We start from the raw sequence: 27,028 nt of genomic DNA, 5'->3' as shown, positions 1-27,028 counted from the left end.
TTGTTTAAAATTGACAATACATTCATGATTGTGGTGGCCATGGCCAACCTGTCCGATCAAAATTATGGCCCATATCATTAATAACCCTAACTTGTTTTCCATGCCAACTGATGAGTTCGAATGCACATTTAACTCAAAATTAATTGATAGGAAATGAAAATTTTAAATCTTTGTGAGATCACTTTTTTTCTTTTTCTATTTTTTATCGAATTGTGAGATTGCTTAACTTTGCATTCAAAGGTACTCAAATTTGAATTTCTTCTCTCCCAATATCGTTTGATAAGCAAGATAAAATGAACCACTACAAAATATCGTTTGAATTTTATCTCCCAATAAAGTCTCCTACAAAATAAAGTTGAGACTTGTTTAAGTAATTTCCACTTATTATGTTGGGCGGATTAGTTTGAACAAAAGGTTCATACTGAAATAATATAAAATATGAAGGGCTTGACTGACGCAAATTGAACTATAAGAGGGGTAAACTGCAATTAATCTTATTTTCAAAGAGACCGGGAGAGAGAGAGAGAGAGAGAGTAGGAGAAGCAAGCAATGGCATCGAAAGTATCAACACCGCCGTATCCAAGCGCTGCCAGAATCTCTGATTCTCAATGTTATCCTCAGTACACTGCGTCTCTAAAATGTAAGCTCCTTACAACCCTAAATTCATTTCTTCTTCTTCTTTTGCTTTTATAATTACTCAATAACTCCATCTTAGCCCTTTTATCCAATTGGAAAAGCATCGACTTACTCTCACATTTAACTTTTTTGATAATTTTCTTGATGAGTCCCCAAGAACCATTGGATATCTTCGCTTTTAAGATTTTTTTAATAAAAAAAATTAATTGGCACTGATTTGAGGCTCTAATTTTGTGAATTTATGCTTAATTTTGAGTTTTGAGGCTTTACTTTGTATTTGGTATCGGCTTTGTGAGTTGGGTTTTTTAAGTTTTGTAGTGTTTGTTTCAAAAGTTCATATATATTTTTTTGTGTTGGTTTTGTTTGTGGTGGTAATCTGGTTTTAGTTTGCAATCACATAATTAAAGCTACAGTGTGGAGTTTAGAGGTTACTTTTGGTGGAATTGGATAGCGTTGCTGATAAAGAGGTGGCTGTGTCATTGCTCTTAGAACTATAGAGACTTAATCAACTCGAAAGCACAATGATACCCATGATTAGTTTCGGAAAGAAACCATTGAGGATGTTCCATAAAGCCTACCCCAGTTTTCAAAGTCGTGCTTTAACCGCTTTTTTAGTTGACAGGTTCCTTAGTGCCTTCATTTTACTTGATTACCAATGTTGTAGTTTCTTTAACGTGTCCAGGCAATCAGGTAGCGGTCTAGTACCGAAGCATTAGGCTTGGAAAATCACCTTAGCATTAGCATTAGTTTCTTTGACTTGTATTTGGTGTTGCTTGCCTGGGTTGTTAGTGGAACCTTAGCTGATATGCAGCAGACAACTACTTAGCTGGTTTTCGTGGGCTACCTAGTAGCTGAAAATAAGAGCTATTATTAAGTTTGTTCATCATACCAACTGAAACAACGTCTCAAACACAAAGCCTTTGTTTCCCTAGTACCTCTTTTTTTTCCATGGAAGCCTCAAATAGGATTCATCACAATATAACGAGCACCACATCTCACAACTTTATCTTTTGGTGATTTAGCATTCTAGGAACAACTCTTTTTTGGCCAGGCATTTCTAAGACCAACTTAATAACATATTTACAACAGAATTTGTCATCCACATGGTATAGACATCGATTAACTGCTTAATCATCTTTTGTTGAACACCACAACTGATTAAATACTTTTGGATTAAGACACTTTTCCTCTTTAAGCTTCCCCTACTGCCCATGTTATTTACATTTTTAACCTCTTTAAGTTATCCATCCTCTCTGGTCTATGAAATTCTTGACTGCCATGTAATGGATTTCTTTTTCTTGGTTACTTTTGATTTTTCCTTGTATTTTGCTAGAGTGTGATCATAAATTGGACATGAGTATGTGATTTCTAGCTCTATTATCCGATGGCAATACTGAAGGGTATACGTTGCATATAAATATAACAAGTTCCTATTTTAATATCAGATAATGATGAAGAGAGCTATAGTTTTTAGTTCTTAGTTGTTCTTTGCACGCACATATGTGCACATATTGTTTGATAGAAAATGTTCTGGAAAGATACTATTGAGGACTGGAACAAGTTTGATAATTGTATTGTTTCATGAATTTACTTCTTAGGTACTCATTCCTAAAAGTTAAATCTCCAGTAAAATTTTGCCAAATGTTGATTCCTTTTGTGAACTTTTTCAGGTCTAGAAGAATATAATTCGGACAAGAGTAAATGTCAAGAACATTTTGATATTTACAAAGAATGCAAGAAAAAGGAGGTATTGGTGCTTTCTATCACTTAATTGCTCTGTATTTGTTATTGATAGTAACGAAAGACTGGACATCCCATTTGAACGCATGAACTTTTAATATATTGGTGGTTTCCATTATCCCTGTGAGGTCCTTCCCAATAAGAAATATATTAATTGGTTACTTGTATAGTTTCAAGAGTTGTGTGCAACTTAACCTTCATCTGCTTACACAATGAAGTCCCAGGGGTAGTGGAAAAATTACAGCTGTATAATTATTGTTTGTTGCATGGATGGAATACAAAGTCTTTCAGTGACATCTCATTTTCCATGGTTTACCTACATACTTCACCAATAGTCAGAGGATGTAAGACATCATCTGTTTGCATTTGTCCTCCTGTACACTGCTTGTTTACTTATATGGTTTACATTTTGTATCAACAGAGGGAAGCTCGATTGGAGCGCAACAAGACTAGGTCCCTTTTCTCTTGAAATTGCTTTTGGGATCTTCCCCTCGCATCATAAGGCGCAAAAGTTAGTTTTGCACTCATCAGGGCTGGCGTTAGATTTATAGAGTGCTATACTTGATACCGAAACAAATGATAGAACTGGCTCAATTGTTTATGCCAGAGAAGTTCAGAATTTTCTTCGCATATTGTGCCATCAGTGAAAGAATGATCACTGTTTTGGATTGTCTGCAAACAATGTTAGACTTTGTTTCCATTCCAAGTCTGAAATGTTGATGATATGTTGTGTAGCATTTATATATTTTCCAGGATCTCATCTTCATTGCAAATTTACAAGAAAAGAAATGAAAAACAGCCTGAACATTTGAGCCAAATCTAATCTGATTGGAGAATTTGCATGTATATTCTTTCACCTACTCAATCTACGTTATTTTGAGTAGCTGACCTGTGTATATGGAGCATGTTCTCCTGTCATAGTTATGCTGCCATACTGTAAATCTGGACACACACATTTGGCGATAATCGAGCTAATCAATGGTTTATATTCACAGTATGGTAACATAAGGCATTTTAGCAGGCTGGCGAGAAAATTTTTTCTATATATACACACAGCTATATATAGGGTAATGTTGTCTTGCTAGATACATGTCATGTTGCTGGATATTTGAGTCATCCAGATATATTTGAGTGATTCATACAAACCTTAATAATTATGGGAGAGACATCTTCCCCTCTTTTTCTTCTTTTGTTTCGTAGAAATCTGTTCCTTTGCCTCTTTAACCATGGAAAATATTTTGGGAATACTTAGTTCATCTACCCAGAAAAGAAAAAAAAAAGCATGGATAGATCAATGACCTAGTCATGAAAAAGCATAAATTGAAGAATGTTCTTTCCTTTTCTCTTCTTGTTTTGTTATGTTGAAATCTGTCCCTCTGCATCTAACTTTAATGATGGAAAATATTTTACAAAACATGCTGGGATAGATCACTGACATAGATTACATATTTAGCAGCATATTGTTTCCTGCAATTCTATGAAACATTATTTGCAGATACAGAACAAATTTAACATAGGAGCCCCAGAGCTTCTGAAACTTCACAACATTACACTTTCCTGACATGGAGAATAACACCATGCCCAGGTTCAGTAACCAAACTAAAAAGAGGGGCGTGCTGGTACGCTGGTGAGAGGGAGAAGCAGAACTTTGATAGAACTGAAGCAAGAAGCACCTTAAGTTCCGTCATAACTAAATGTTGGCCAACACAGATACGAGGACCTGTTCCGAATGGCATGTAAGCCTGCGGAGACCGACAAGCCTGAAAAGTTCCATTGGCAAATCTTTCCGGGTTGAACTCATGCGCATCCGGCCCCCATATGTCAGGGTTGTGCTGTAAAAAGGGGATTGGTATTTGAAGGATCACACCCTTTGGAATCACAATGTTCTTGAGTGTGACAGTTTCAAAGGCCTCTCTAGTTACAAAGAATGCAGGCGGGTAAAGACGCAACACCTCCTGAATCACCATTTTGAGCTGCAGATAATTGTAAGGTGGCAATCAAATTCCTTGTGTCCATAAAATTTATAGCATTAATTTGAGGCCATTTGATCAATTCTTCATTTGTTTATGCTATGCATTTTGTCTTAATTAGTATACAAATTTATCTTTATAAGCGATAATTTCTTATGTGACATACCACTTTCATGTTTCGAAGCATATCTCCGTCTAGAGGATTATCCCCGCAGATTTCGAGCACCTCAGCACGAGCACGAGCTTGCCAATATGGATGTGCAGCTAGTAACATCAAGCTCCATGATGCTGCAATGGCAGTGGTCTCATGGCCAGCAAAGAATATAGTCTTGCAGTTATCGACAATGAATTTCTTCTGCGATAGGCCTTTGGAATCCCCAGCACCAGCAAGAAGCATTTGGAATAAATCTTCCTCACCTGAAGCTTCAATACGTTGTTTTACCAGCTTTAATATCATTGACTCAGCTTCCTTCTCTAATCTCCATGTTTCTCTATTGTCTTTTGTAGGCAGCAATCTGTCACCATGGTGCAAGAGCAGACATTCATATCAGATGTATGTTTGTATGCTAAGGCTACAAATTTTAGATATCAATTTATTTGACAGAAATAATTTGAAGTGAAACCACTTATGAGCAAAAAATTATACTGTTACACTAATTGGCATCCAAAATCTTAGAAATAAAATGCCTTGAAGATCTTTTTGTAATATCACACCTCAAACCCGGAAGCGACATGATTCCCTTTGTCAAAACTTTTTGCAGAGCCCTAAGTTTATTGAAGATATCTTCGACTTGATCATATCTGTTATTAAAACAAGCTCTTGAAATTATATCTGCAGCTAAGTTTCTCAAATACTTATCAACTTTAATTTCTGCAATTCCTCCCTTGCTGTCGATTTCATCTTCCCAACTTCTTAGCATTGAGGTTGTGGAGTCCACTATTAGGTCCACCATGCCCTTAGAAAAGAGTTGAACAAATGATTTATAACTGAATTGCAAGCATAAAGAGTTAGTGTCTTAATGCTGTATTTTATTAGAACGTGAGCATCCAAACCAAAACCAATTAGTTAAGAGTGGAGATGTCTAAAATCATTTAAGCTGTTACACAAAGTTTTAATTTCTGGACTTGGGATTCGCACTATCAACAAATTTAGCTCATTGGAATTATTTTCAAAACAGGTTAATGCACAATCTGTCTAAGATATTATGTCGTTAGACCATCAATATATAGTGCACTTTCAAAGAAGAATTTACCTAATGAAGAACAAAACATACCTTAACCTTATCAAGATATAGCTCGGGAGCAATAATTCCCCTTTGATGGGCCCAAATTACGCCATTCGATGATAAAAGGCCTTTGCCCAATAGTGGCCCAACAACCTTCGAAGTTAAAGAAGCCTTCCCTAAGTTTAGAGACTTGCATAGACCAATTTCCTTCACCACCTCTACATCTGTGATGCATAATTGTTGTAGGTGTGCACTTGCATACATAAATATTTGCCCTGCAACCAATACCTAATAAATCAATATGTTTGACCCCTCCCCAAAAAGAAAAGGAAATTGGGAGCTCAAATTGAATTTGTTTTTAATACGAAGGATATGAATGACGCATACATGTAATTGAATGGATTGGTTTGGTTTGGTTATTCTATTATTTTGAGCATGAATCAAACTAATCGGAATTGTGACGTTACACTAATTCGGTGAGTGGTTTGAGAGACAAATCAAACCGAACCACACCTAGCCCTGAGCAATCCAACTAATTATGTTATATGTGCAAGAGAGTGAACCTACCATATTCATTTCGCCACTGCTCTATGTAGGGGAAGATTTTTGAATGCCATTCATGATCAATAGAAGCTACATCACCATCATGATGGAGTTTTGTTGGATCAGCAGTCTTTGTTGCTGTTGAATGGCCCTTGCTTTGCAGCCTCTTTATTGCAGAGAGGTTCCCTAAGAGAAACGAAGGAGGAGGCCCTCTAATTCCTTGCTTCCCAAGCTTTGATCTTAGCCCTCTAGGCCTCAATAACACAAGTTCACAGAGGTATAAAAACAAGACCAAAAACCCACCCAACAATACTGACACTATGACCTTTGCTGCTGCTGCCTCAGCTTCCATTTTTATACTAATTCCTCTGCTTCTTTTGCTTTCTGTCTATTCTTTTTTAGTATCCAATTTATAGCAAAAACTCACAACTATGTGACTATTATTGAATTTTTTGCGAAATCATTGGAGTGTAGCATCAAAGTCGGTCTTTTGTTTCTTATGGTTCCATGGACCATGTCAACTCTTAAGCATACATCACTGCAAATAAGCAAAAGACAATAGGAATGACAACCAAAGAGGATTAACCCTCTAACCTATTCTAGGAATGAAAGAGTTTAACTCTCACAGCCCAAATCCCAAGTACAATAGAGCCAAGACAAAATCTGAGATTCTTGCTCACAAATAGAAAGAACCAAACAAGAGAAATTACAAGAAAATCCTCTCTGTCTCTCCTCTCTCTGGTGCGACAACAAAAAGAGCAGCAGTTCTCAGCACACACACGGCACCTCCAAATGGTGAGGCACAATGCCGACTACCAAATTGATGCCCTCTCTCTCACTTTTATTGCTCTAGGTGCACACCGCACCTCAAGTGGTGTTCATACACACCAGCTCCACTACTAGGTCTTGTCCCACCGTGTAGTCAAAAGCCAAAAGAAAGAGCCATAAAGAATGGCTGGTAGCACCCAAATATTCAAAGCTTTCCCACATTATTTGTGGCCCCACTTCCCTTTGTCTCCTGCTTCATCGTCACGAACACTAAACTCCCAAGTCAAAACTTGGAGCTATGCTAATGATACCCGTAGAAGCGGATTGGACTGGATGGTGGATATTGTTTATGCGTTTTAATGTAGTTACTGTGGTGTAGGATAAAGTTACTCATTGACCCGAAAATCATTGATGGTCAACAAGTTAACTTTTTTTGTGTGCAAGCGTGTCACTGTTAACAGTTAAAAATCCTAACAGACTATGAAATGTAATAACTTGCGCCCCAATCTATTGACTTTGATCAAGGGATTGTGAATTTGGGTGAGGAATATCTCACAAGTAAGTTCTTTTCTTGCCTCAAACGGGTGAGGATTTTACAATTTCCCACAATAAAACTAGTAAGTCTAGCAAAAAATGAATGTTGAAAATAAATCAAACTAGTTAAAAGAGAACTGTCTATTACATAATTTGAAAAAAAAGAAAAAAGAACTGCCAAGTCCTGCTTGGATTGTTGTCTGTGACTTAGGCTGGACTGGATATACCTGTGCTGAAATTGCACGCCAGCACCTTCAACTGATAGGGAGAAGTTGGAAATCGATACCAATGTTGAGATTGGCAGAGCTTTAATCAGATTTAGCCATGGAGAGGCTTGTTGAGTGGACTGAATTGAGATCTCTTCAGTCTGGACTGGATTGGCGATTACTATTTTTTATTTTTTTATTTTTGGAGATGAAATAAAAGTGATACATTCATACATATACAACAGAAACATCTCCAGCAATCCAAGAAAACTTGATTTCATTTCTAATCATATGATTCAACTATGCCAAAGAGCCCATCTTCTCCACCTGCGCTTTTAAGCGTTAACTGAAGAAGATAGCACCCAATAATCATAGCAAATCAGAAGTAGACAACTTTTGTTTTTTCTTTAATAACTTATTTGTCCAAGTTCTAAAACAATTTGCATTAGATGACAATAGAAAGAACCTAGGATCCTACATAATCGATTAAGAAAAACTAATCCAAATACGATACTCAATAAGAAAAACGTAGCAAATAATATACATTTTAATTTTTAACTACGTGCAATTTCCTGAATTAATGTTTGATCAATCAAGCATCAATAGCATCGCTTCCACCAATCTGAGCTTCCAGAGTTGTAGAGTAGTTGCTTCCATCAGGACCAAGAAAATGAAATCTCTCTAGGATATAAATTTCCGTTCCTTGTATTTCTGGCTTTTCTCCTGTGCATCCTCATATTTCCACCCCACCATTGAGCCACATGAAACACAAGATACGTCAGCAACAATATGTAATCCTGTTATCATTCTCTGCAAGTGTGACATTTACAACTTTATAAAAAAGATAAGCCTTTCCATGTCTGCATTGAAACGACTTAGAAAGTATGTCATCAACAAGAAGAGCAAGATGGCGTTTTGCATTGTTTGCAACAATAGATGTTTCCCTCAAGACTGATCGCAAACATCCTTCACATGCCATCACTCTACAGCTCTAATTTATTAATTTCACTTATCGGAAGCTTTCTTAATTTCTTTTTCGGCAGTTACAGAGGGAGGAGAATAGCAAGAAAACCTTTCGATTCATACTGTGTTACACACTCTCCTATTTTCTTCAATTTTTTTTTTTTTCTGTCTGACTGACTGACTTTTATTTATTTATGTGAGTTTTTGTTTTGAGGGTATTTGAGTCTATTTAAGTGAGTATTTGGCTATTTTTAAAAGTTTAAAAAAAACTGACATTTATGAAAGTGACGGGTAAGTTTTGGCTATTTTGATAAAAATCAACCATTTGTTGATAACACTTGAGCCTTTCAAGTTTGCATTCATTCTCCCTTATTTCTTCACCTCTATCTCTCATCTTTCTCAAAATAAAAATTTAATTTAATCCTTCCATTTTTTAACAAGGAAATGAAAACTGAAAACAAAGAGACAAAAATATTACCACTTTACCCAACGTGCACACAAAAGAAACATATATAATTATGTTTCAACAACGCAGAATTGAGAAATTAGAGGTTTAGGAAGCATGAAAGGGTAAGGACAGGGTTGCAATATTATGTATGGCAACTGAAAGCACAAGGTACAGAAAATATTAGGCAGTAACCATGTGGAACACATAAGGAATCTTATAGGCCAAAGAACATAATGAATAAGTGAAGCTGTCAATTTCTTTCCAGGGCCATAAACAAATTAAGCTGATCAAATTTTCCTTTGGTTACCTACTAGCAAAGTATGGCCGGTAGCATACAACAATCTTCAATTAGTTTCAAGAAGCAAAACACAAGCAAAAGAAATAAATTGATGCATATCGCTGATCAACACAGTGAAACACAGGTTTAATCCAAATGCCTGAATTCAAGAACTCTTTAATACGCGAAACTCCGGTATTTGGGACCTCCCGACTGGAACCCATCTGATCGGCGCCATTTTTGCTTGTAAAGTTTAATTGTATGCGGCTATTCTTTTAGAAAAAGTCACATATTTGTTCCCAAATGGGCAAATCGAAGTGATGAAACCAGTCAGTCTCTTGCAATATTAGGCATATGGGATAAATTCATATTCCTTACTTCCCCATTCATAAATTCCTTGATTAATATTCCTTATTAGTTTGTTGATATGCCACTCCTATTCCTTACTTCCCCTTTCCTAAATTCATTGATTCCTTACTTGCATAAATTCTTTGATTAATTCTTCAATTCTCCCATTCCTAAATTCCTTGATTCCTTACTTCCGCTATGACTAAAATTCCTTGATTCTTACTTCCCCCATTTACATTCCTTGATTCCTTATTAGTATATTGATATCCCATCCGTATTATGTGTGTGCTTCTCCCATTCCTAAATTCCTTGATTCCTTACTTTCCCATTCCCAAATTCCATGATTTAATTCCTTCTTAGTTTGTTGATATCCCTTCCCTATTCCTTACTACCCCATATATTTGTTATACTATTGATAGGTGGAAAGATAAGAATAATTAAATATGCGACAGGGCAGCGACTTGGTTAACGACACTTCCTATATAAACCGAACTGAGACTTCTCCATTAGTAAGATTATTTCATTAAGTAATCTAAAAAAACACAAGAAAAAGAAAAGTTGCTTTAGCTGTTGTCGTTTGAATCAAGATCCAGAAATATGGCCGAGGCGGTTGTTTCATTTGTGCTAGAACTGCTCAAAGACTGTGTCATTCCGGAATTGAAATTCTTGGGTGGAGTGAGCGATCAGGTGAAGCTTGCACAAACCCAGCTACAATTGATGCAATGCTTCCTCAAAGATGCAGATTCAAGACAAGGAGAAAGTGAAGCAATACGCATTTGGGTGGCAAATATTAGAGATGTTGCTTATGATCTGGACGACGCCATCGAAACGTTTGTCTTAAAAGTGGCTTCCAAGAGGAATGCAAGTCTTTTGAAAAGGTTTACTGGCATCTTCATAAAAAGAGTTCATCTTCATCAGATTGGCTCAGACATTGTGAAAATTACAACCAGAATTTCACAGTTGAATTCGAGTTTGCAAAGTTATAACCTACACCAAACAAGGGAGAGTAGAGGTGATACTTTTTTTCAGAGGCAAAAGGAACGGAGGATAGCTTATCCTCATATTATCGAACCTCATGTGGTTGGGTTAACTGGTGGAACAGAGATATTGGCTACGCATCTGATAAAAAAAAATGGCCCCCGAGTTGTTTCTATTTGGGGGATGGGCGGGTTGGGTAAAACCACTCTTGCAAAACAAGTTTATCATCATGGTAAAGTGAAGTGTCATTTCGATTGTTTTGCCTGGGTGTGTATCTCTCAACAATGCCAAGGACGGGAAGTTTTGGAAGAAATTCTGACTAAACTCATTTCTCCTACCAATGAGCAAAGAGAAGAAATTGCAAAACTGAAGAAGGATCAAATAGCAGAGAGGCTTTGGATTACGCAAAGAGAAAGAAAATGTTTGGTGGTGCTTGATGACATTTGGAGCCGTGATGCGTGGAGGTCGTTGGAAGCTGGATTTCCAATGAATGAGGAAACTGAGAGTCGAATTTTACTCACTACTCGCAACAAAGAAGTCGCTTCGTATGCGGACAAAAATGGTTTCCTCTTCGAACCACAACCGTTGAATGATGATGAAAGTTGGGAACTGTTCAAGAAGATAGCAATGTTTGGAACGGAAGATATTGGTATGTTCTCACACACAAACCTTTTATCTCTACTATTCTTGTTTATCAATTCAGCATTATAGAAATTGTATGATTCCATTTTGCACTGCATTTTTCTTTTTCCAAAATCTCACTCTTAAATTTATATCAATTTCAAAGTGTCAACTAACTTTTTCTCCACTCTAAAACGTCAAGAAATTCCGCCATAAGATGTTCAAAACTTTTGCCCAATAAATCTATTGAAATCACTACACACCTCTACATGAAGATAGTAGTTTTATTATCTCAATTTTTATTTTCCGAAATATACGCCTTAAAATCTATACTATAGAAATTACTTTTCTTCAATAAAAGAACTTGTACCTAACAACAAATCACTTAACATCCATTAAATCACATAACTGATCAACCCAAATCATATATCCTAATATATAATACCAATAAAGGTGAAAAACTTAGCAAATATAATACACCTACAATATAGGGAGAAAATACTACACTAACAAACATAGATTGAAAAAAACAAAATTCATATGCAAAGATGTATAATCAACAAAATCAAAGAATCCAAAGATAACGAAAATAATCAAACACCAAACATCAACTTTGCATTAGACAACTACTACCTACACCATCAAAGTGAATCCATGTATGAGGTAGGTTAGGACTCATCATCAATTGGATGGCTTATGTAGATTAGTAATCACATACCACTCAATAACCGATGTAAATAACTCTCATAATCAAGGTGTCCATATCCATGGAGGGTTTTGGTGTTGAGAAAGAAGGAGGAGGAAAATAATGAGACTTTGACGAAAAGAATAATATGGCATATTTTCTCATGTACTATTTCGATTTTTACTTTATTAGGCATACCTAGAATAATATGGCGTTGACAAAATTAATAATTGTAGGAGTGTAATACATGTAGAAAATTTCAAAATTGGAACCAAAAAAAGGAAATGGTTATTGTGAGATAAATTATGTAGGTTATATGTCATTAATTCATAAAAAATCAATAATATCTTTTTTATTTTATTTTAAATTTGGTATGAAGAGATAACCAAGAGTGTTATTGCCGTAAAATGGGTCTAAATAAACCCATGGGTGTTTCCCAATGAATACTTGACATTTTGGGTTTATATCTAATTTTTTATTTATTTTTTAAACAAACTGATTTAGTTCAAATTATATATTGTTTTCTAATAGATATTTTTATATTTCTATAAGAAACTCTGTAGTTCATGTTTATACTTTTTATTGGTAGAGATTTCTATAAGAAACTAATTTTACCTAATGGTATTTTATTTATTTTAATTATCAGATCCTGGTTTCGAGAATTTACCATATACCCCAGATTCGGGTTATGCCATTCTTCAATAAAATAAACTCATACAGTTGTAGCCAAAACAAAATTCAGAAACTTAAAAAATTAAATTTATTTTAGAATTAAAAAAGAAAATGAATAGTTGTGTTCCATAAAAATAGGAGTCATTATCTGATTTTTCTTTTAATTTTAATTTTTTTAATACGAAAAATTGTGAATTTACCATATTATCCTCATTTAATTAATAATTTCAATTCTTAATGTTTGCATTAACCAAGGGCATTTTCTGGTATTTTGAATGTTTCACCATTCTCTGCCTTTTGCTTTATATATATAGATATATACAGTCCTGATCTCTTGGACCCCTGTAGTCCAAGAGATTTATGGTCACCCACCGTTGGATGTAAATTCAACGGTTGACTTGAATCGGGTAATAATCATTTATGTCATATTGCATTTATATATATCATTTTGAACCATTGGATTAATATCCAACGGTGGGTGACCACAATCTCTTGGACTCCTGTGGTGTTCTAGAGTGAAAATAATTGAAGCAAGGAAATGATAGACTTGCATAATTTGTTTTGTATACTTTTCGTACAATTGAACACATGAGTTTAATTAATCTGGTCTTAATATTGTTTCTCAGACCAAGAAATTTATGAACAGAAAAAAGAGCTAGGAACGGAGATGCTTCAACATTGCAAAGGTTTGCCACTAGCCATCACGGTGCTTGCAGGACTTCTAGCTAGAAAGGAAACAATTGATGAGTGGGATATGGTGCATAAGAATGTTTATGAATATATAAGGAGAGGCAGAGACCTTGGGTCCGATTACAAAGATGAAGGATATGAAGGTGTATCATGGTTATTGGAATTGAGTTACGATAACTTACCTTATTACTTAAAACTATGTTTCCTCTACTTAGCCCATTTTCCGGAAGATTGTGAAATACCGGTGAGTACATTGACTAAACTATGGATGGCAGAAGGTTTTATATCATCAGCAGCAGTGGAAGTAATGGAAGATGTATCATATATGTGCTTAAGTGAGTTAGTGGGCAGGTGTATGGTTCAAGTTGGAAAACATGGTTCGAGTAAGAAAATCAAGACTTGTCATCTCCATGATCTTATGCGAGACTTATGCATTTTAAAGGCAAAAGAGGGAAACTTTCTCCACATTATCAATTATTCTGCATCTGTGGAGATCAAGCAAACACCAAACGGTAGAGTTCGAAGACTTGTCATCCATTTGAACGAACCGTTTGAGGCATATTGTCTGGGGAGAGATGAAAATTATGGATATGTTAGGTCTTTGTTATATTTTGTCCCAATAGACCCCTACTACTACTGCTACTGGAACTCAAAGGCATTACGGTCACTATTAAGGGACTTCACATTGCTTAGAGTTTTAAAGCTTGAAAATACGAGTACTGGAGAAAAGCTACCTGGTGAAATTGGGAATCTAGTGCACTTAAGGTTTTTAAGTGTAAGGGATAGTGCAATCCAAGCGGTGCCATCATCTATAGCAAATTTGGTATGTTTGCAGACTCTGGATTTACGTATTCGTGTTGGGTATGTTAAAATTCCAAATCCAAACGTGTTTTGCAAGATGGAAAAATTGAGACATATATATTTACCCAAATATCAGGGGCCTAGAGAGAAACATCTGTTATTTGCTACTGAGGCAGTGAATTTGAATACGGTAGTCAATATTGGTATTCAGGCATCATCTGATCTAGATGATTTTGTTAAACTAACCAACCTTAGAAAATTGGGAGTTATGATATTTGACGGAGGGGAAAAAAAGGAGAAAGGGACAAACATCATATTTAAGCATCTCCACTCTCTATCGGTGGACTCTATTTTTGTGGCTGTACCATGGAACATCATATTAAGCTCTCCAAATATATACAAGCTGCGACTACGCGGAAAAATCAGAGAGTTACCAGAAGACCTCCTGTGCCTTAGGAACCTCACAAAGCTTACACTGAGTGGATTTGGTAATCTCAAGGACGACCACATAAAAGTATTAGAGAAGCTGCCAAGCTTGAGAATGCTTTTTGCTAGTGTCGGGATTTTTCAGGCATCTCTTGTTTGCTCAGAGGGAGGCTTTCCATTTCTTGAATTTCTTTCTCTTTATTCGTTGTTGGAGTTCAAAGAATGGAAGGTGGAGAAAGGAGCCATGCCTAGTCTCTGCAGATTGCACATTGAGTATTGCCCAGATTTGGAGGCAGTTCCTGATGGGCTCCAATATATTACTACCCTCAAGGAACTAACCATCAAAAGGATGCTTTCTGAATTCTGTAGCCGGCTTGGGGAAGGAGGAGAGGATTTTTACAAAATCCAACATGTGCAGTCTGTTATTATAACAAATATTTCACCAAACCGTCCGGGATAAATGGTATGCTAAATTTTGTTTTTCTTTCTGTTTTTCTATTTTTTTATTTATTATTTCAAGGGAAAAAGAAGTAATTGTTTGTCTCCTCTTTCCAGTTGAAGGGAAAACTTGAAGGGAAAAAGAGTTGGGGGTGGAGCAACAGCAAAAAGAGTTGGGTGAAAAGTCTGTTTCTTTTTATTGAGTAGTAGGTGAAAAGTGTGTTTCATTAAAGTAGTAGTATTTCTATTTTATTTTAGTATATATATATACAGTCCTGATCTCTTGGACCCCTGTAGTCCAAGAGATTTATGGTCACCCACCGTTGGATGTAAATTCAACGGTTGACTTGAATCGGGTAATAATCATTTATGTCATATTGCATTTATATATATCATTTTGAACCATTGGATTAATATCCAACGGTGGGTGACCACAATCTCTTGGACTCCTGTGGTCCAAGAGATCGGGATTGTATATATATATAGTTCATATGAAGAGTTTATTTATATATCTCATGTAAAAAAGCTGATTGATTGGACTATCATTTTCCTGGCAATCAATTCCCCATTTACTTGCAACTTCGACTGTATGCATATTTGTTATAACAAGAGCCTCTTATTACGTTAAAAAAAATTTAAACCATTTAATTAATCTAATGATTTGAATTATTCCACGTCATCATAATTACATTAAATTAAAACTCTCCTATTGTACCTTATCACTTACCTGTTACTCATCTTTAACGGGTTCAATTTTATTTTTATTGTAGTTTCCCAGACTCCTCTTGCAAAGCAAAGCCAAGCCCCTGAACGTTAACCATTCGAATATCTTTTGGCCAATTCTTTGGCTCTTTACATTTTTTCATTTTATTCCTGGTTTTTTTTTTTGGGGTTGGAATTATAATGTTGCATGTGATTCTCTTTCGTTTGTATCTGGGACTCACTTCTCTTCTTGGGTTTTAAATAAAATTTTATTATATTTCAAGTTCAATGTGCAGAGACTAAAACTAGAAAACATATCATATAAATTATAAGGGGGTTGAAGTCGGATCATAGAAGAAATGGCCGCCATGAGCACTACGTGTCTGCAAGTCCAGGGTATTGATTAACACTAAAATAAAAATAAAATTTGATCTCATTAAAGATGGGCAAGGGGAAAATGACTGGGCACAAATAGTGAGTTTTTACTACAATATAATTTTGATGACGTGGACTAATTAAACTTTATTAAATTAATCAAATGATTAAAATTGCTCTAAATACGTATACATGCGTAAATATTAAATGTAGAGGCTCAAAATCCTTATTTATTATACACTTACGATTATGCATATACAAAGGCGATCACGATTCGAACAAACCATCAAAGGCTCGTTGATACCACTTAAGACTTTCAAGTTTTGTTTTTAATTAATTCTAGACAAGAAACATTAATAAAACTTCGTATCAAAACTAAGAACAATTTACATTAATCTTTTCTTTTTTTCTTTTTTTCTTTTGCATTCATTCTCCCTTACTTCACCTCTATCTCTCATCTTTCTCAAAATAAAAGTTAAATAAAACCCTTCCATCTTTTAACAAGAAAATGAAAACTAAAAACAAAGAAACCAAAGTATTACCACTTGAGCCCAATGTCTACACAAAAGAAATATACAAATATTAGGTTTGGGACAACTAAAGATGTAGAAATTAGAGTTTTAGGAAGCATGAAAGGGTAAGAACAGGGTTGCAATATTATGTATGGCAATTGAACGCACAAGGTACAGAAAATACTAGGCAGTAACCATGTGGAACACACAAGTAATCTTAAACAAGGGCAATGAACATAGTTAACAAGTGAAAGCAGTAAATTTCTTTCCAGTGCCAAAAACAAATTACGCGGATCAAATTTTCCCTTGGTTACCTACTAGCAAGGGATGTGCCGGTAGCATACAACAATCTTCAATTTAGTTTCAAGAAGCATAACACTAGCAAAAGAAATAAATTGATACATATGCCTCATCAACCCAGTGAAACACGTTTAATCCAAATGCTTGAATCAAAAAACTCTTTAATACATGAAACAAAAGATTAGGTGTGGCCAACCTGCAATCATGGTTAAAGGTCATCATTGGAAATGGCACTTTATTTGAATTTCCATTTGATTTTCAAAAAGGTACATAAATAAGCATGCCGCTCACAGAAGATCTATACCTGAAATTTGTGATTCTCAAACCTTGAGAGCAGCCTTGTGAACCATGGTTTCTTTGTGTATTTGGTGGCAGCTTTTCTCAACAAGATCAAGCAATTTCTCCAAGTTCGTAGCCCACGAATTAAGAACATTGTTGCTATCCTTTGGAGTTTGAAAACAGATTATTCCTATTGGCCGGTCAATCTTGGCCACCGGTGCCTTGGACACAACCATATCTGACAGATGTTTCTCAGCTTCCTGAAAAGAATGCGACCAAAACTATAAATAAAACAGACTGGAAAAGAATTGCATATTTCAAATAAGTCCAGCCATGGCATCCCAAAACTGTCAGATTAGACAGATTACATTTATATAGTCTGAAGTAATATTATTTTATACTTGTTATGTCTAAATACACAAAACAAAAAATAAACCATGCATCAACCCATAGATTCTCACAATTAATCAGCATTACCTAATATGTTGAATATAATAAAGAACTGAAGTGAAAGAATAAGTAAGGATCTAACTCAACAAAAGTATAGACAGCAAATGGAGGAAGAAAGACAACTTTACAAGAGCAGTGAGTGTCATCCCTTTTTTATGGCTCTATTATTAAACTTCAAAACTAAAATGATGTAACAAATTCTAAAACTGAGGACTTGAGCTTCAATACAAGTCATCCAAAAATAATCCATTATAGCTCAACTCTAAAAAATAAACACAAATTAGTAACAACAAACCTGGACACTCAGACACAAAAGCTCTGCAACTCTCTTCAAGGTAATCCTTGAGTAGTACTTTGAAACAACAAGAATGTTCTGCAAAAGCAGTATCACATGTCAGCAAAACATAATTACTAACTGAACAGTGAAAAATGTGCAGATAATGATATCTGGAGAAATTTTACGTGTTCAATTATTCTCTGCCTTAGATCTTCCGCTGCTTTGTCACCCAAAGAGCCCCCAAGCATGCTCTTCTCACTCTCAAACTCATCCTTGTATGTGTTCCAAAGGGATGTCCATTTTATGACCTCATTAGTTACCACCTGTTTAAACAGAAACCCACAACGGAACAAAACCGGCCTCATAAGTCATACTAAGAGCTTGTATGATATATGTGATCCAATAAAGGAAGAAGTGCAACAGATGCTATTTTTCAACATACCTAAAATATGGAATCTCAGTAAGATTCTTATCCTTCAGGGTGGAATTGAGAAGACTTGACTGCATTGGATCATACGGCGCCAGAACCAAGTACCAGCAGATCTTCCTCAAGAGACCTATGAGAAGAAAAATATCAGAAAAGCTCAACCAAATTCAGGAGACAATAAAAGCAAGAGCTTTACTGGTATCCACTGGGCTGGATTCTCCCTGACAGAAGGAATATCGTATATCGCCTTATAGCAACGGCAAATCTCAAGGTAATCGTTGTTATGAAAATAATACCTGCAAAGGAAATAAGACAACATCAACAATCCATCAAATTTCACCAACAAAGCAGTTGTGAAAAGAACATCCAAAATTCAGATGGTTTGCAGAGACCAGTTACAATTAAACAAAAAAGCAATCGCATAGGATCAATTTTGAAAGCCTGCAAAATATTGAAATCAATATTTATTGGTTTCCATAGATCATGCTTGGTTATACAAGTAACTTGTGATTGTGATTAATAGGATGACCTAAGCAATGTAATACAATGGATGATAGGCATTTCAAGAAAAGAAGGTGCAATTTTGTTAACTAATCTAAAAGAGACTGCGGGAATTTAATTATTTCAACTGCCCACCTATTTGTACAGTTACGTAGAAGATATTGCATTTCTTTGGGAATGTGAAACCTCCGGTTGTTGGTTTTGGATAACCATGAGAAAGGAAACTCCATACTATATTTTCACTTACCAAAAGCAGGAAGGATCCATTCCCAAATGGCAAAACAGTGAAACAAAAGCTTAGAGCTAGCTTTTGCATTTCTTCACAACACCCTAATAACAGCATTTCAAAAGTACATATTTACAGTTCAAATGAAAACAAACCCTATACGAATGTATAAGAATCTGATGTCTCATGAAACAAAAATCTAAACAAGTAGTTGAGGTTTAGCAAACAGTGGGAAAAAAAAAAAAGAGAGAACAAATACAGAACAATAAAAACATAGGAAAGGGATAAAGACACCCTACCATATCATTAACTCATAGTAGATCCGCTTCAACTCCAAGAGTGATGGAATATCAGCAGGAGCTTCTTCCACAATATTGTCACCTTCTTTAGATTTTTTCTTTTCTTTTGCAGGATCAATATCAAAAACTCTTGGACTAATCTTCCTTGATAGTATCTGAGCACGAACATAATCCTGGCAGTCTAAGCACAAACGAACCTGCAAAATTAAATGCAGAATGACTCAAAATAAGAATCAGAAATAATATTTCCATACTTGTGCTTGTAATGAATGAGCGGTAAATATCAAGAGTGATCCGAAAGGAAATTAAACCCATACTTGTTCAAGAATGAAAGCAATCTTCTCAGTTTTTGCCATAGCACCAAATGTTTCCACCTGTAAAGCTTAATGATTAGAAATGAGTTCTCTGGAATGTTTTCAGCATTTTTTTTCCTTTTCTGTTTGTGGGGGAGTGGGAGAAAGGGTTTCCAAAGATTATAATTCCATACTGACCGCAATTTCTTGCATCAAATCAGCAGCTTCAGCAATAAGCCCTTGCTCTTCCTTAATCTTTGCAAGTCTTTTTATTAGACGTCCCCTCTCAATTTCAACATATATCTAAAGAACAATAAAGCTTATTAAAAAATGTAACGGAAAAATACATAAAAAGTTAGAACTGCATCATTTCAACGGAGGCAGTTGAAGCTTTTTAATACAGTTTACCTTCCCAGCAGAAATATTGTTTAGTGTCTTAATAAGCTCTATACGAGTTTCAAGATCTGGTGTCTGATCAATAAATTGCATTGCTTGCTGGACCATTGCAGTTACAGCCCGCATTGAAACAGACAGCCTAATGAGTGATAACAATAAAAGCACATTACTTCCAGGAATGGAATCAACGAAAACTAAAAAATATTCTCACACCCAAAAAAAAAAAAAAACACTAATATAAAATAATGGCAATACTTGATTAAAACTAGTACAATGCAGATAAAATGTGCAATCCAGAGAAGTCTTCAGCAAGAATATCAATATTCTCTAATCAAGAGATGAAAGATATGTATTTACAGAATTAAATGCATAAATATACACAATTTTTTTACTTAAGAATTAAAGAGCCCACAACCACATATGTCCCAACCACAACAGTTCTCCTCAAAAGTTCACAAGAACTCACATAACTACAAAGTTGTAAACATGCCTTTTCATTAATACTTGGTAAGTGTTGATATCCACTGTACAAACAAATAGAAATAAATATAAACATTCCCAAGACAAAGATTGTTAAATACATACAGAGATGAAAAACTCAAGTCTCTTCTTAAAATATACTCAATAGCACAAAATTTACTATAATGGATGACAATAACTAATTGTACACCGTACAGGCACCATTTATCGGAGACAAAAATCATTTTAATGGCTGGTTACATGCAGATACTTAAAACTTAAACAATGACACAACAAAGATGACAAAGAATCTAAGATTTACTATGGGTGTACCTGCTTTAGCTGACCACGGCGTTTGGATAAGACAACAATCTGGTCATTGAGGGTCTTCCAAGCACCTGCTTTGAAGCAGAGCTCAAGAATGTCAGTGGCTGCTTTCTAGGTTCCTGCCACGTCACCAGCGGTCCTCATCTTCTTCTCTACATTCAGCAATTGCTCTATTTGCTCATCTAAATTGCCCCCTCCTTCCTGAAAATTCCACAATTTTACAAAACCACGACTCAGGATCAAGCAGTGTCAATAATTGAAAAATTAGGGCCCTTCAGATCTGGGAGATGGGGGTTCAATTGGCTTACCATTTTCGAAGATGGAGTGGTGAATAAAACCCTAGTAGAGTCCTTCTGGTATGGACGAAACCTTTACCTGCAATGATACAAGAAGCCAATAAGAACATGATTCATGGGAAAAGAAAAAGTACATTAGATTATCAGATTACTTTCAATTTAACATTGTGAAGAGCAAAACAAAATCTGAACCATACACCTTCATTTCCACCTCTTTCCCTTCCAAACATATCCACAAGAAACTGAGATGGACCAATCTAAATTTCTTAAGAAATTAGCAAACAAGCAGCCAAAAAGAACCCTATGAAACAAGTGACCCCAATAAACCCAAATTCAAACCGAACATACGAAAATATAACTAAAAACAATACCCAGTTCCATTAACTATACATTCTTAGGTACGAAAATACTTTGAGACCAAACCTAAAAATCAAACTGAAGAAGTATCCAATCAGTGCACTTCAGTACCTATTCTGCTCGACTGTGGATCATCTGAGAGCTATTTTGGTGATTATGACACATTAAGGTATTTCTGGAAATTTGTTGAGGTCTTTGTGGGAGCGATTTCGTCTCACGAGAATATTCGATCGCTTGATTCCCCTTTCTTCTTTGTTGCCTCTTTCTCCTTGCAACATAGATTGGAATAAGAGGACTACACACGGGGTGTTGGCCAAAGGCGAGTTTTTATCAAAAATAGCCAAAATTTACCCTCCACTTTCAAAAATGTCAGTTTTTATAAAATCTTTCAAATATAGCCAAAAACTCACCTAAATAGACACAAATGCCCTTAAAAATTAAAACCCACATAAACTTGAAAAGAAAGATCATGTACAAACGGGATGTTGAGTTTGAATCTGCCAATGGAAAAAAACAAGTCCGAGAATCAACATCTACAAAGAGATCCCATGCTGCCAAAGTCCACAATCTCTCCGGGAGGGTCTGTACTTTAGCTTGAACTATAGCTTCACTGATAAAACAAGTTGTTCACCTTCCTTCTCAGGTAATGTTATTTCTCTTGAAAATGGCTAAGTATTGAATCTATGTGCAGAGATGTGCAGAGACTTCGAGATAGTATAAATGAAAAGATATGTTATCAAAGTATTGAATCTATGTGCAAAGACTTTATCCTCACATGGGCCAAACCAAAAGCATTGCATCTCTACTGTAATATCATCTCAAATCTACAAAAATTGTGAGGGAAAGCATGCTTTATTCCAAATCTTCAAAAGTTTACACCAAAAAATTTAAGAAAATTATAAAATTAAATATTCATCCATTGTTCATACTAATTCATAAATTTAAATAGTAAAAATATTACACATATCTACAAGGTAGGATGAAGTGCAATCGGATTCTTGCAAGTTTGTCGATAATGGCCAGTTGAACCACATCTTGAACACTTACGAGTTGATGGTTCTTCTCCGCGTGATGGGATTCTCTTTTCCTTGCGCCTGCCGTACCTTTTTCGTGTAATTGGTGGTAGGACAATTCTATTTCGTACGTCATTAGGTACCACCCAATCTGTCTGATCCCCAACTGGCCAAATAGGTTCTGCATACGTAATGACCAATGAATTTGTAGTATAATATTGTGAACACATTGGGTAACATGAAATTTGTCGATGCCTACATGCAGCACAAGCATGTGCACATGGTAGTTGGTCAAGATCAAACTCTCGGCATGTGCAACACTTCCTCTCTAAATTTACAACTTCAACACGACATCCATCATATACATGAAATGAGTAAGCCTCAATGGGAGAAACCTGCACATTCAAGAAACAAGAAATAAATTTACAATACTCCGCAATTATGTTATTTGAAATATTTTCAAAAGATCTATTGAATATTATCATGCATATATTCCTTAAATAAAAGAACAAATAAAAATATCAGCAAAAACTACAAAAGAAAATGTTTGCCCACTCTGTCAAATGTCTGCATATATTCTTTACATGCAACAAAATAAAATTTAATGAATCTGAAATACCTGTAATGACAACCCTTTCTTGTTATTTTCTCGCACCAAATTGTCTGCCCACTCTGTCAAATGTGAATCCATTTTAGCTGCCTCAGTTCGACGTTCATGGAACCACTTTTGAAGTATATTCATTCTTAAATACTCCATAAAATTGGTAATAGGTAGTTTACGAGCATCTCTGGTGATTGAGTTGAGACATTCGGCAATATTTGTTGTCATTAGGTTGTACCGCTTCCCATTGAAGTGTGCACGAGCCCACTTTTCATATCCAGCCGCATTAAGATAATCACCCACTTTGGAATCAACATTAAATATTTGCACCATAAGACGATCAAATTCATGAACAAGATATGCTTTAGCAGCTCTAAAATACAACGAATGCGCTCTCTCATGCTTAAAATGGCTCTTAAGATTCTGACTTATATGGAATATACATGCCCCATGATGAGCATCTGGAAATATAGTGGAGATAGCCTTACGAATGCTTTCATGTCTATCAGAAATGAAAACTAAGTCATTAATATCCCCAATAGCTCCCCGTAATTTTGTCAAAAACCAATTCCAAGATGCATCATTCTCTGAATCTCCAACTCCGAATGCAACAGGGTATGTTTGGTTATTTCCGTCTTTGCATGTGGCAACAAACAATGTCCCACAATATTTACCTTTTAAAAATGTTCCATCAAGTGCAATTACTGGCCTGATAACAGTGCGAAATCCTCTGATGCAAGGTCCAAGTGACATGAAAAAATACATAAAATGATTATTACTGTCAGTTTCAATATGAGTTATCGTACCAGGATTTTTGGCTTCTAACATAGCACAATATGATGGAAGTATCGCATAAGATTCCTCTGGCGATCCCCTAACCAACTCCAGTGCATGTTCCCTAGCTCTCCAAGCCTTCACATAACTTATACTCACACCCATGTCCTTTCGTATATCCTCCATGATGTCGTGGGGTCTATGTACTCGTGATACACCCTCGTACTTAGATTTTATGCATTGGCCAATAAGAGAACTACTTGCCTGTCGATGATGGCGATGAATAGCATCCAATGAACATGAGTGCTTTGTAAAATATTTTTTTACCATAAAATATGAGGATTTTCGTACCTTGGATGCACGCAGTTTCCACATGCATCGGTCATCAACACAACTAACTTCAAATCTTTCTTTATTGGATCTCTTCACTTTGAACTCATAATTTTTTGTCATAGCATCAATACCCAACTTCGTTTTTATATCCTCCTTAGTCTCATACACTTGACCAACAATTATATCTCCACTTGCATTGCATAGCTCTGTCATGTCTGATCCATGTACATTATTTTTATCCTTGTTCCGAGCATTTGGTTTGTTGGAGTTGGGTTCATCATAGTGCACATTGAAAGTTGGAACATCATCACATCCCATGTTTTCACGAGGCAAGTCATTGAATTCAACATTATCTTGGAACACATTATCAACCTCTACATGTGGCATATCCTCAAATTGCATGTTCTCACAAAGCAACTCATCTAGCTGTGTTGTATTGTTTTCCTCTTCATATTCTGAGTCCTCAATTTCTGCATTTCCCAAATCATTTTCTGAATCATGGTGTTGATCATTATCTTCTAAATCAGCTTGAGTACCCAAGTTGAGGTTCATTGGCATTGGTTGATTGCTTCCACTTCCATAACAAAATATTTTACGCTTCAATGTAATGCACAATGGAATCTTGTAAGTCCTTGAAAGACTTTCAAAAATAAAAGCTCTCATATCATCATCATCAACTATTTCTGCAAGCCATGCACTTTTCATTGCATCGTATATGACTTTCATAGTTATCTCATACTCATTTCGGTCCACATTTACAATGTCATATACCTTATTCTGAAGCTCTTCTAACGTAATTTTATCTGAAACAAGTAGTCCTTTTGTTTTGCAATTTTTGTATGTTGAGTTAACCCACTTTCCATCGTAGTTAATCAAAATTGTCAAACTAGACATCCTGAAAGGTAAACCAACATAATAAAAAAATACAATACACATTGAGAAAACATTGAGAAAACCATATACATATTTATGTCAGAATAGCAAATATATTTATGATTTGTATATTTTGTTGTCAGAATAGCATATCAGTAATCATGTGCAGTTTGAGTATACCACAGGAGAAACACTCACAACATCCACCAAACACAAGAAACATATTTACAGAGAGGAAATTTCCAATTATTTCTGCTAGGGGATGGATTTGCATGGATCATTGTAAAGTACTTTATACTCTCTGGCCAATCCCCAGCACAAGCAGCTACCACCAAGAAACAGCTGCACCGTAAACAATGAGCACAAGGGAAACAGAAACATGATGCTTATGATGGGTTTGAGTGGAAGACATGGTAAAGCATCCAAACGTGTTGGGATGATAAGGTGCAGTGGGAGAAGTATAGAGGACTTCATAGGAGGAGACTTGGTGAAATTTGATCTCAGCCGTTGGCTTTCGGACGTGGAAGAGCACAAGGCCCTGGCTGTCTACTCTCCCCATGAGGGAGGCTACGAGAGCCGCTATCTTAACCGCCTAAGATACCAAGGTTACTATTTCCTGGACCTTAGTGCCCATGGGCAACACGTCTGTATAGCCTCAACACTCTTAGGATCAAGGCAGACCCAAATTGGAAATATTTTATTCATCCAAATCGAAAAAGAAATACAATTAATAAGTTCTTTATCTTCAAATCCAATCCAACAAACAAAATTAATAAGTTGAATGAACTATTTCAAGTGGCCAACAGAAAACCATGGAATTAAAACAAAGATGGAAGGAGAGAGAGAGAAAAGCAAACCTGGAATTACATATCGATAAGTTGAATTAGGGAGTGTTGGAATTGCTTCAGGTAAAAGCTACAGACGTGCGTGCTCAACAGTAGTTCGATTAAAGGCTACAGATGTGCGTGCGAATCCAAATTTTGTGTAGTAGGGTTTTGCCTTTTAGGTTTACGTGGGTTTTAATTTTTAAGGGTATTTATGTCTATTTATGTGAGTTTTTGGCTATATTTGAAAGATTTTATAAAAACTGACATTTTTGAAAGTGGGGGGTAAATTTTGGCTATTTTTGATAAAAACTCGCCAAAGGCCCTACGATGCCAAAGTTAGTTCAAGAGCTTGTAGGAAAACAATAACTAACTAAAAGGGTACGGAGTTGTGTGTATGCTGTGAACTGGGTGGTTGAGAAAATACTATTTTGCCCCTAGAATATTTTATTAGGTTTAAAGTTGACTTTTTGACCATGAAGGAATTTGGAAATTTTGACTATATCGTTGCGTAGAGCACGGCGAGATGAGTCCGTAGACACGTGGTGGGCTCGAATCAGAGTTGTAACGAGAGAGATACGATAAAAATACCATCAGTGGCATAACCGTAATTTTGGCAAAAGGGTTTGATAAAATCATATTTCTCACTCTCTCTTTTTCCCTGCGCGCTCTCTCTCTTTCTCTACGACAAAACCCCCCCTCCCGATTGGATTTTGCAGCGCTGTCGCCACCACCTACCGCCGCTCATGCCGGGATCGAACCCAATCGAACCGTGGTTGCTCCCTCTCCCCTTCCCGACCAAGCCCCGCCCTTACAGCTGCTGGAAACGGCCGGATTTTGCAGAAAACCGGCCGATTTTCTTGAGAACTTCCCGGAGCTCGTTCTTCATCATCCGGCCACCAATCTTGACGAGGGAGGTATGGTTTTCCACTTATTTTCCATGTTCTAGCTGATGGTTGGGTAGGATTTCATTGATTTTGAGTGTTGATAGCTTGATTTTCGAATTGGATTTCGGCCGATTTTGGAATTGCAATTTCGGCCACTTCTGGTCAGTTTTTGGGGTAGGTCCAAGAACAAAAGTGACTCCAAATAGGGTGTTAAACCTAGGGTAGGAACCTTAAGCCATGATTTTGAGAATTTCCGGCGATGCCTAATCGCTTTGAA

At 36.0% G+C, this 27,028-nt stretch overlaps 4 protein-coding genes and 1 pseudogene across 5 annotated transcripts; 2 read left to right on the top strand and 3 right to left on the bottom strand.

Annotated features, from left to right (window-relative positions):
- On the top strand, positions 491 to 3,141 carry LOC18785837 (cytochrome c oxidase-assembly factor COX23, mitochondrial). The gene is made up of 3 exons (XM_007218599.2): positions 491 to 640; positions 2,307 to 2,383; positions 2,798 to 3,141. Exons 1-3 carry the CDS (start codon positions 550 to 552, stop codon positions 2,843 to 2,845), a joined length of 216 nt encoding a protein of 71 aa, XP_007218661.1. The 5' UTR covers positions 491 to 549; the 3' UTR covers positions 2,846 to 3,141.
- LOC18786113 (cytochrome P450 714C2) lies at positions 3,044 to 6,935 on the bottom strand. Its single transcript, XM_007219226.2, has 5 exons — positions 6,140 to 6,935; positions 5,621 to 5,847; positions 5,061 to 5,302; positions 4,513 to 4,861; positions 3,044 to 4,349 (listed from the first exon to the last, which is right to left on the bottom strand). Exons 1-5 carry the CDS (start codon positions 6,465 to 6,467, stop codon positions 3,924 to 3,926), a joined length of 1,572 nt encoding a protein of 523 aa, XP_007219288.1. The 5' UTR covers positions 6,468 to 6,935; the 3' UTR covers positions 3,044 to 3,923.
- Positions 7,901 to 8,597, bottom strand: LOC109947564 (annotated as a pseudogene).
- On the top strand, positions 10,191 to 16,588 carry LOC18784762 (putative disease resistance protein At1g50180). Of its 2 annotated transcripts, none has more exons than XM_020558002.1 (3): positions 10,191 to 11,286; positions 13,242 to 14,995; positions 15,741 to 16,588. In XM_020558002.1, the coding sequence occupies exons 1-2, from the start codon at positions 10,257 to 10,259 to the stop codon at positions 14,990 to 14,992; spliced, it is 2,781 nt and encodes a 926-aa protein (XP_020413591.1). In that variant the 5' UTR covers positions 10,191 to 10,256; the 3' UTR covers positions 14,993 to 14,995; positions 15,741 to 16,588. The 2 variants fall into 2 exon arrangements, with proteins under 2 accessions (XP_020413591.1, XP_007219564.1); XM_007219502.2 differs by lacking the exon at positions 15,741 to 16,588 and adding an exon at positions 15,088 to 15,268.
- Positions 16,758 to 21,736, bottom strand: LOC18786624 (26S proteasome non-ATPase regulatory subunit 12 homolog A). Its single transcript, XM_020558003.1, has 13 exons — positions 21,558 to 21,736; positions 21,102 to 21,168; positions 20,800 to 20,994; positions 20,020 to 20,146; positions 19,810 to 19,914; positions 19,636 to 19,692; positions 19,319 to 19,515; positions 18,488 to 18,588; positions 18,308 to 18,419; positions 18,051 to 18,225; positions 17,884 to 17,961; positions 17,164 to 17,398; positions 16,758 to 17,055 (listed from the first exon to the last, which is right to left on the bottom strand). The coding sequence occupies exons 4-12, from the start codon at positions 20,131 to 20,133 to the stop codon at positions 17,180 to 17,182; spliced, it is 1,158 nt and encodes a 385-aa protein (XP_020413592.1). The 5' UTR covers positions 20,134 to 20,146; positions 20,800 to 20,994; positions 21,102 to 21,168; positions 21,558 to 21,736; the 3' UTR covers positions 16,758 to 17,055; positions 17,164 to 17,179.

The sequence above is a fragment of the Prunus persica genome, chromosome G2 (assembly GCF_000346465.2).
Source record: "Prunus persica cultivar Lovell chromosome G2, Prunus_persica_NCBIv2, whole genome shotgun sequence".
Taxonomy (NCBI): Eukaryota; Viridiplantae; Streptophyta; class Magnoliopsida; order Rosales; family Rosaceae; genus Prunus; species Prunus persica.
Note: the sequence above shows the minus strand (reverse complement) of the source record. Positions and strands in the feature narration are given on the sequence as shown.

What these genes read in the sequence shown, in the direction of transcription:
- LOC18785837 (XM_007218599.2), top strand. Translation starts at nt 550, where the DNA reads ATGGCATCGAAAGTATCAACACCGCCGTATCCAAGCGCTGCCAGAATC. An exon ending in GTACACTGCGTCTCTAAAAT is followed by an intron (nt 641 to 2,306) that starts GTAAGCTCCTTA and finishes GAACTTTTTCAG; the next exon opens with GTCTAGAAGAATATAATTCG. An exon ending in AAGAATGCAAGAAAAAGGAG is followed by an intron (nt 2,384 to 2,797) that starts GTATTGGTGCTT and finishes TTGTATCAACAG; the next exon opens with AGGGAAGCTCGATTGGAGCG.
- LOC18786113 (XM_007219226.2), bottom strand. Translation starts at nt 6,467, where the DNA reads ATGGAAGCTGAGGCAGCAGCAGCAAAGGTCATAGTGTCAGTATTGTTG. An exon ending in GCAGTGGCGAAATGAATATG is followed by an intron (nt 5,848 to 6,139) that starts GTAGGTTCACTC and finishes TATTGGTTGCAG; the next exon opens with GGCAAATATTTATGTATGCA. An exon ending in ATGTCGCTTCCGGGTTTGAG is followed by an intron (nt 4,862 to 5,060) that starts GTGTGATATTAC and finishes CCATGGTGACAG; the next exon opens with ATTGCTGCCTACAAAAGACA.
- LOC18784762 (XM_020558002.1), top strand. Translation starts at nt 10,257, where the DNA reads ATGGCCGAGGCGGTTGTTTCATTTGTGCTAGAACTGCTCAAAGACTGT. An exon ending in GTTTGGAACGGAAGATATTG is followed by an intron (nt 11,287 to 13,241) that starts GTATGTTCTCAC and finishes ATTGTTTCTCAG; the next exon opens with ACCAAGAAATTTATGAACAG.
- LOC18786624 (XM_020558003.1), bottom strand. Translation starts at nt 20,133, where the DNA reads ATGCGGGCTGTAACTGCAATGGTCCAGCAAGCAATGCAATTTATTGAT. An exon ending in ACAATATTTCTGCTGGGAAG is followed by an intron (nt 19,915 to 20,019) that starts GTAAACTGTATT and finishes ATTGTTCTTTAG; the next exon opens with ATATATGTTGAAATTGAGAG. An exon ending in TTGCTTTCATTCTTGAACAA is followed by an intron (nt 19,516 to 19,635) that starts GTATGGGTTTAA and finishes TTAATTTTGCAG; the next exon opens with GTTCGTTTGTGCTTAGACTG.